We start from the raw sequence: 9,005 nt of genomic DNA on the forward strand, positions 1-9,005 counted from the left end.
CCGAGTACTTCCTCAGGGCCAGGACGGAGTACTTCCTCAGTGCCAGGATGGAGTACTTCCTCAGTGCCAGGATGGAGTACTTCCTCAGTGCCAGGGCAGGGTCAGGCTGCTGTACTTCGGCCTTTCCCGGGGTCCAGGGCTTCTTTCTTTGGAGAAAGGCCAGCTCACCCCAGTGGCTGAAGTACTTTCCTTGGCACAAAGGTCCAGGGCAGTTGGTTGGGGAGCCCAAGCCAGCTGTGTCAATCAGTCAGGACCCCCAGGTGGGGGGCATGGGGCAGGCAGGGTGGCTGCAGGAGTGAAAAATAGTGGTTTTCTTTTCTTTTTTACATCAGGAAGTCTCTCAGACTGCAGTCAGAAACCACGATGTCCTCTGTGGAAAATAAAGAATTCTGGAACTTCTCTGAGAGTTAAGTTTAGGCTTTCCCTAATTTGGCCCCTGTCCCTCCCCTGTTGCTGAGTTCCAGTGATTCAGGGTTTGTTCCTTATTTTTCTGAGAGCAGTTATATAATGTGAATGTTTTTCAAAGGCTCCAATTGACCATGGCTCTGGTCACCACCCCCCACATTGGTACCAAGAACTGCCTGTTGGGCGGTTTTGAGGGATTGCGCAAACCCAGTCCATCTGGAGACACCTCACGCGTGCCTCCCACCTGAGGTGCCTGCCAAGGCCCTCACTGCAAGAGGTGAACTTCAAGCCGCCGTACCCACAGATCAGACGTAGACGAGGCTAACCCGCGTGGGCAGCTGCCCTGTGGGGTGATGGGGACCAGGAGAGCCGGGGGGACGGGCAGGGCAGGGGCGTCCTATGTGGGACCCAAGTGACTGGGCACCCATGATTCTGAGGACGCTACTCACGGCTCTCCTGGGGTCACACCAGGCATCCATAAGGACGCACCTGGCATTTGTGCAGATGACCCAGGTGCTTGATGGGCAGACCTTAGAAACCGGTTGAGACCAGAAGGTTAGCACCTAGGAAGCAGATTAAGAGGTACGTCACAGGGCGCCTGGGGGGCTCAGTCGTTGGGCGTCTGCCTTCGGCTCAGGTCATGGTCCCAGGGTCCTGGGTTCAAGCCCCGTGTCGGGCTCCCTGCTCGGCTCAGCAGGAAGCCTGCTTCTCCCTCTCCCGCTCCCCCTGCTTGTGTTCCCTCTCTCACTGTGTCTGTCTCTGTCATATAAATAAATAAAAATCTTTAAAAAAAAAAAAAAGGTACGTCAAGATAGACGTGTTCTCTGTCATATAAATAAATAAAAATCTTTACAAAAAAAAAAAAAAAGAGGTACGTCAAGATAGACGTGTGGCCGGGTCATAACCACCTCACCTCTGAGGTACCAACAGGGAGCACAGGACATGCCCCCACCCCTCCACTGGTGCAGCCCATGTTCCTGCAGACTCTGCCCCCAAACCCTGAGCTTCGAAAGCAGGGGAGATTATTTGGTAGTCTGAGGGTAGAAGAAAATTATTTTTATGACTCCTCATAGGAGGTGAGAAGCTGCATTTTATTCTCAATCCAGCACTACTTCTTGAAAGTGCTCCCAGGATCCCAGGATGATGTTTAGTTCGGTGATAAAAACTGAGACAGCAGGAGCTAAAAGGCCTCTTCCGGAATCTTCTAGTTAAACCCTCTCACTTGACAGATGAAAAACTGAATTCAGACATGCCTGAGACCCCCCCACACAGTGAACAACAGAGCTGGGGCTGGAACTCAGCCTCCTGGCTCCTTCCTCATGCACGGGTCGTGTTCTTGCAGGCGGAGGGATGCAGGACGCGGCTATGCTGTTCTCCCAAGCCCAGGGTGGCTCCTGATGTCACTGGTGCTCTGTTTACTCAGGTCTGCTCGGCGGGAGCGGAGAATGAAAACCATCCTACATGTGTTCCTTCCTCAGTAGGAATCAGCCCGCTGGTAATTGCACTGGAATGTTCTATTGTGACCCTGATATCTAAAACCCCTAGTCGGCCCTCAGGTGCAGGCCACGGGCCCCTGACACTGGCATCCTTTCTGTTTGTCCTGTACTTGTGCTTTTGTCAGGCCCCTGCCTGGGGTGTCCCAGCTGCGTCAACAACGGCGTTTTATAAGACGCAGCACCAGAAATACGGAAAGGCCAGACCGCATCTGATCGATACACGCTTACCTCGCACCTTCTCTCAAGGCTAAAACATGAGTGAAACAGCCTCTGTCCTTCGGAAATTCACAAATCAGTTCGGGATATGTGGCCGGGGGAGTGGGGGAGCTGCAAACAAGACCCCAGAGTCCACAAACTGTAGACGTGCCATCATGTGGAGTGATGGCATTTGGTGGTGGGATGCTGCTCTTTAACCACAGCGGCGTGCATTGCTTTTCATTAAGAGTAGGCCTTAAAGAGAAAGCATCATAAGCTGCTATGGGAATGAGCCACTGAACTATACAAATCCTCACTCATCCTTCTCTTCCCCTGAAGTTGCACTGGGCCAAGGCTCCTCATTTTGCAAGGAAGAGTTCTACATCTTCACAGCCTCTGATACCAAGTTGGTTTTTGTTAGTGGAGCTGAGCCATCCCGAGGAGGCGGTGGGACTTAACAGAAGGAGCTCTGAGCTGGGAGTGGCTGGTCCTGGCGTAGAGGGCCTGCTTGCTGGTGTCCGGTTGTCTGACTTGGGCAAGTGGCTTCATGTCTCTGACTCTCAGTATCTTCGGCTCTAGGCTGCGATGAGACCACTTGCCCTTCCTACTCGTATGGGCTGCTCTAAGGACCAAAGTAAGATTGAAGAAGGGCACAGTAATGGCAGATTATTCACAGCGCTGTTGCTGATACCTTTTTTGTGGTAGAATGTGGGCTGTTGCCTGAATTTCTGAAGAGGGGTGGGGGTGGGGGGTTAAATGGGCTACCTTGAAGGTCAGCTCACATCTCGGGACTCTTCTCAAACTTGGGGCTTTTCTCTTTTATCCCTGTGCTTTCCTGACAGGTGACTTTAGCAGCCCAGATCCTGAAATTCACTTTCCCCAAAGATCCTGAGACCCAGCTCCAGAGCCTGTGGTCAAGGTCTAAAATGTAGTGTGTGCAGCTAATGACAATCCCAGAGTCTCTTGGCAGCAAGCAGCTCTTAATGTCTCCTGGAGCCTCAACATTGCCCAGCGAAATGCCCACCCAGCGCCAGGACTGGCCTGCCTGGCTGGCAGACCAGAAAAGGAGGTTCAGGGATGGCAGGGAGAAGAGAAATCTGTGAGGAAAGCACGAAGCTCTGCTGGGAGTTTAATATTTAGAAATCACATGAACAGGGCAGGCTCCAGGAGCCTGGGCCTTCTGCAAAGTCAGCTGAGCTAGGAGGCCAGGTCTCAATTCTTGCACCAGCTAATAGTTTTGTGGCCATAGCTGCAGTTAGAGATTTTCCCATACCTGGCCTCCAAGGTGTGCACTGTTTCTTGGTGAGCTCTGAGAGATGAGAGCCAAGATTAGATTCGTGGAATGTGGGGTGGAGGAACCTTCCAGCAAAGCCCGCCACTCCTGCCAGGTGACTTCCCTGTAGGGATGCTCGACCGAGCAGGCATGCAGTGCTGAGGGGTGGGCGCGCAGCCGTGGTCAGAGGGACTCGATGCTCTCAGGAGCTCACACTGGTCAGAAATAGCTGCAGGGGCCTTGCCGCGGCCCCTCCTGACAGCTGCCTGGGGCCACCAGCTGCCCATGATGGGAGCTGGACCAGCATCCTAGTCTCCCCTCCTTCTAGACTGCCTAACATGAGTCATTTCACTGCTGGGGGCCTCGGTGGCTAGAGCACGATGGCTCTATGAGGAACAAGTAAGTATTTGTGAAAAGGCTTTCGCATGTGGAAACTGTTGTACCGCACGAATGTTCAAGGGTAATGATTATTTGCAACCGGAGAGGAATGTACTCATTAAAATGGGAGATAAGCACCCACACCTGGTTCCTCCTCCTTCCCAGTGAACTGGGCTGCGTGGGGCCTGCTCATCGGCCGGCCCGTCAGCACAGACCGTGCAGCCCCCCATGCTGGCCGCCAGAGCGTCAGGGGGTGCGAATTCAAACACGTCTGCATGCCCGCTACGTGCCAGGCAAATACAGGCAGAGAATAGTGACACGGATAGCTCTCCCTTGTCCCTGATGAACTCAAAGTCTAGCTAGAGAAATAGACTGATAAATGATCATAAAATGGCCTGATAAGTCCTGTAATAAAGGTCTGTCTACAGTTGTGTAGGAACACAGATAAGAGAAGAATTCATTCTGCCTGCGGGTGGGTCCCCGCCAGAGCTAATGTGTGAATTGGGCTTTGCATGGCCCATAGAAGTTCACCCTGTGAACCAGGATTGGCAGTTGGGGGGTGAAGGGCAGGAAGAGCTCCAAAGCCTGGAGGGGGCAAAGAGCTTGGGGCATGTGGAGAATGGCAGCCAGCACTGGCCATTCATGCATGGCCCTGGGCCAGGCTCTGTGCTAGCGGCCAGCCCTGTCCTGGAGGGACTAAAGAAATAAGGCTGCAGAGGTTGGCAGATCCATGGGGCCTGGACCAGAGGCTGCAAGCCTGGCCGAGAGCCCCTGTCCATGGCTCCTCCCAACGGTCACCTGTGGGAATCTAGGGGCTCTCCATCTGGGCTGCTGGCTGAATGATGGAGATGCCTGTACTGCATTGTAGACTAATCAACTCCACTTCTGTGGTGGGACCCAAGCTCCTCAAGTGCCACCAGGCCTGAGACCACTGACATGAACACCAGAGAGGCTGAGTCTGGAATCTGCACACAGAAGAGCTCACCAGCATGTTCTAGTCGACCAGGTGTGGAAGCCGTTGCCAAGTCCCCAGGGCGTGAGGGGAGGGGCTGACGTAATATAAGACCCACACCTTCAGGGATCATTCTTTGGCAGAGGTTTGGAGATGGCCTGAAAGGGGCAAGGCCGAAAGTCTTGGAGAATAATTAGGCAGCCCAAGAGAGAGCGGGCACCTTTTTGGGGAGAAATGGAAAAATCTATCCTAAATCCTAATGGATTTGTATGGAAATACTCAAGGAACCCTGAGTAGCCAAAACAAGTGTGAAAAAAAAAAAAAAAGAATAAGGGCGCCTGGGTGGCTCAGTCATTAAGCAGCTGCCTTCGGCCCAGGGTGATCCCAGGGTCCTGGGATCGAGCCCCGCATCGGGCTCCCTGCTCCGCGGGGAGTCTGCTTCTCCCTCTCCCACTCCCCCTGCTTGTGTTCCCTCTCTCACTGTGTCTCTCTCTGTCAAATAAATGAATAGAATCTTTAAAAAAAAAAAAGAATAAAGTAAGATGTTTCATAGTTCCTGATTTCAAAACTTACTACAAAGTTATAGTAATTAAAACAATGTGGTGCTGGCATGAAGAAAGACATATAGACCAATGAAATAGAATAGAAAGCCCCAAAATAAACCCTCACATATGTGGCCAAATGATTTGTGATAAGAGTACCAAGAACATTCACTGGGAGAAAGTCTTTTCAGTGCATGGTGTTGGGGACATTATGCACGTGGGGAAGAACGAGGTTGGGCCCGCATCTTATAGCACAGAGAAAAACTAACTCAGCACAGATCACAGACCTAAACGTAAGAGCTGAAGCTAGAAAAGTCTTGGAAGACAACACCGGGGAAGAGCTTCATGACATTGGATTTGGCACTGAAGTCTTGATTATGACACCAAAAGCACATGCAACGAACTAAAAATAGATCAATTGGACTACCTCAAAATTAAGAGCTGTGCCTCAAAGGACACGATCAACAGAGTGAACGGCAGCCTACAGACTGGGAGGAAATATTTGCAGATCATGTATCTGATAGAAGGTTAGTGTCCAGAATATAGAAAGAACTCCTACCAACTCAACAACAAGCAACCTGGGTTTAAAAATGGTCAAAGGACTTCTTGAACAGACATTTTTCCGAAGAAGATGCATCAGTGGCCAAAAGCACCTGAAAAGAGGCTCAACATGATTAATCATTGGGGAAACTCAGATCCAAACCACAATGAGATACTACCCGACACTCGCTAAGATGGCTTCTGTAGAAACAAAACCAAACCCAGAAAGTAGCAAGCATTGGTGAGGATGTGGAGAAATTGGAACACTGGTGCCCTGTTGGTGGGAATGCAAAGTGGGGCCTCTGCTGTGGAGAATGGGCAGGTGGTTCCTCAAGAATGTTAAAAATAAGATTACCATGGGATCCAGCAACTCCACTTCGGGGTGTTTACCCAAAAAATTGAAAGCAGGATTGCAATGAAATGTGTGTATACCTATTCATTTGCTAGAGCTGCTGTTACAAAGTACCACAGAACTGGGGAGCTTTCTGTTCTCACCATTCTGGAGGCTAGAAGTCCGGAATCAAGGTGTTGGCAGGGTCGAGGTCTTCTGAGACCTCTCTCCCTGACTCATAGATGGCCATCTTCTGTCTGTGTCTTCATATGGTCTTCCTTCTGTGTCTGTGTCCTAATCTCTTCTTCAAGGACAGTAGCCACACTGGATCAGGGCCCACCCATATGACCTCATTTTAACTTAATTACCACTTTAAAGACCCTATCTCCAAAGACAGTCACATTCTGAGGTTCTGGGAGTTACAACTTCAATCTATGAATTTGGGCAATTATGGGGGAAACACAGTTCAACACCCACATTCACAGCAGCATTATTCACAACAGCTAAAATGTAGAAGTGACCCCAGGGTCCATTGATCGTTGAATGAGTAAGCAAAATGCAGTACATTGATACAATGGAATATTATTCACTTTTTTAAAAAATTTTTTATTGTTATGTTAATCACCATACATTACATCGTTAGTTTTTGATGTAGTGTTCCATGATTCATTGTGCATAACACCCAGTGCTCCATGCAGAACATGCCCTCTTTAATACGCATCACCAGGCTAACCCATCCTCCCACCCCCCTCCCCTCTAGAACCCTCAGTTTGTGTTTCAGAGTCCATAGTCTCTCATGGTTCGTCTCTCCCTCCGATTCCCCCCCCTTCATTCTTCCCCTCCTGCTATCTTCTTTTTTTTTTTCTTAACATATATTGCATTATTTGTCAGAGGTACAGATCTGTGATTCAACAGTCTTGCACAATTCACCGTGCTCACCATAGCACATACCCTCCCCAATGTCTATCACCCAGCCACACCATCCCTCCCACCCCCTCTCACTCCAGCAACCCTCAGTTTGTTTCCTGAGATTAAGAATTCCTCATATCAGTGAGGTCATATGATACATGTCTTTCTCTGATTGACTTATTTTGCTCAGCATAACACCCTCCAGTTCCATCCACGTCGTTGCAAATGGCAAGATCTCATTCCTTTTGATGGCTGCATAATATTCCATTGTATATATATACCACATCTTCTTTATCCATTCATCTGAATACTGTGGAATATTCACTTTTAAAAGGAAGGAAACTCTGACACAGGCTACATCATGGAGGAACTTGTAGACATTATGCTTACATAGAATATTCCAGTCACAAAAAAGGCAAATATTGCATGATTCCACTTACATGAGGTGGTGGCCTTATCATGTTCATAGAGACAGAAGGTAGGATGGTGGGTGCCAGGCTCTGGGGGAAGGGGATGGGGAGTTGTCTTATGGGGACAGAGTTTCTGTTTTGCAAGATGAGAAAGTTCTGGAGGCAGATGGTGGTGATGGTGGCACAATGTGAACGTATTTAACACTGCTAAACTGTATGCTTAAAATGGTTAAGATGGTAAGTTTGACATTACATGCATTTTACCACAATAAAAAGCAGGAAAAAAGAAAGGTTAAGGACTCAGGCAAGTTATCCTGGTAGACTTCCCCCATGGGGCTTCTTTCGGGCTCTGGAGGCAGTGACTTGGTGAGACCAGGGGGAGGAGGAGCAGGGCTGATGGGGAAGTGACCCGGGTTTGGGCACTCGCCACTCCTCTTGGCCACGGTGGTACCCAGCTTCATTGACCTTCCCCGCCCCCTCAGCCGCCAGCCCCGTGCTCCTCCCCATGAGACCCCTGTCATCTCTCCCAGGAAGACGCACGTCCTGGACCACTTCCTCGAGGCCCCATGTTCTGTGTCCTGAGATGAGGTTCTGTCCGTCAGCCATTCCCAAGATGCTGAGAAGCCTTTGCTCTCCACTCCTGCTTTCCTCCTGGGATGCTTTCCCTCCTGCCTCCAGTCCCAGCCTCTTCTCCTTGCTCCTCCCCCGTGGTGATGGGGGGCAGTGTAGCCTTATGTTCTGGAAGGGAATGTGAGCATGGTCAGATTCTATGAGGAAGCTAGCATCTTGTCACCCCTCCTTTTACTCCACTTGCATCCACACCCCTCCCTGGGGGTCAGTGCTCATGGAGGACTCAAGAAGGGGGCAGTGGCATGTGCATAGGGCCAGTGCTGCCCTTGGACGAGGCTGGATGGGCAACTGAGGGCCACTCCATTGACCATATGCTCTCTTTCCGTCCAGGACCTGAGTTCCTTTGCCATGCCGCTCCTGGACGGAGACCTGGAGAGCTCAGAAAAGCATTCTTCTCGTAAGGTAAGGCCACCTTTCTCACAGCTTCTCACGGCTCACCTGAGGTGCCACTGAGGCAAGACTCCCTCAGTGAGAGCCCAGGACAAATGTCCACCTGCTCATCCACCTGTGCTCCCACCTGCTCCCACCTGCACATCCACCTCTGCTCCCACCTGCTCATCCACCTGTGCTCCCCCCTGCATATCCACCTGTGCTCCCCCTGCATATGCACCTGTGCTCCCACATGCATATCCACCTCTGCTCCCACCTGCTCATCCACCTCTGCTCCCACCTGCTCCCACATGCATATCCACCTGTGCTCCCACCTGCTCATCCACCTCTGCTCCCACCTGTACATCCACCTCTGCTCCCACCTGCTCCCACGTGCATATCCACCTGTGCTCCCACCTGCTCATCCACCTGTGCTCCCACCTGCTCATCCACCTGCTCCCACCTGCACATCCACCTCTGCTCCCATCTGCTCATCCACCTGTGCTCCCACCTGCTCATACACCTGCACATCCACCTCTGCTCCCATCTGTTCATCCACCTGTGCTCCCACCTGC

General features: G+C 50.9%; 1 protein-coding gene across 6 annotated transcripts in view; it reads left to right on the top strand.

Moving 5' to 3' along the window:
* Positions 1 to 9,005, top strand: part of PRKAG2 (protein kinase AMP-activated non-catalytic subunit gamma 2) — a 252,372-nt gene that overhangs the window by 67,124 nt on the left and 176,243 nt on the right. For all 6 annotated transcript variants that reach the window (XM_032394363.1, XM_032394368.1, XM_032394364.1 and 3 more), the window contains one exon: positions 8,392 to 8,463. In XM_032394363.1, the coding sequence (XP_032250254.1) occupies positions 8,392 to 8,463 (72 nt within the window). The remainder of the gene's footprint in view (positions 1 to 8,391; positions 8,464 to 9,005) is intronic.

This window comes from Phoca vitulina, unplaced genomic scaffold (genome assembly GCF_004348235.1).
Source record: "Phoca vitulina isolate PV1807 unplaced genomic scaffold, GSC_HSeal_1.0 scaffold80, whole genome shotgun sequence".
NCBI lineage: Eukaryota > Metazoa > Chordata > Mammalia > Carnivora > Phocidae > Phoca > Phoca vitulina.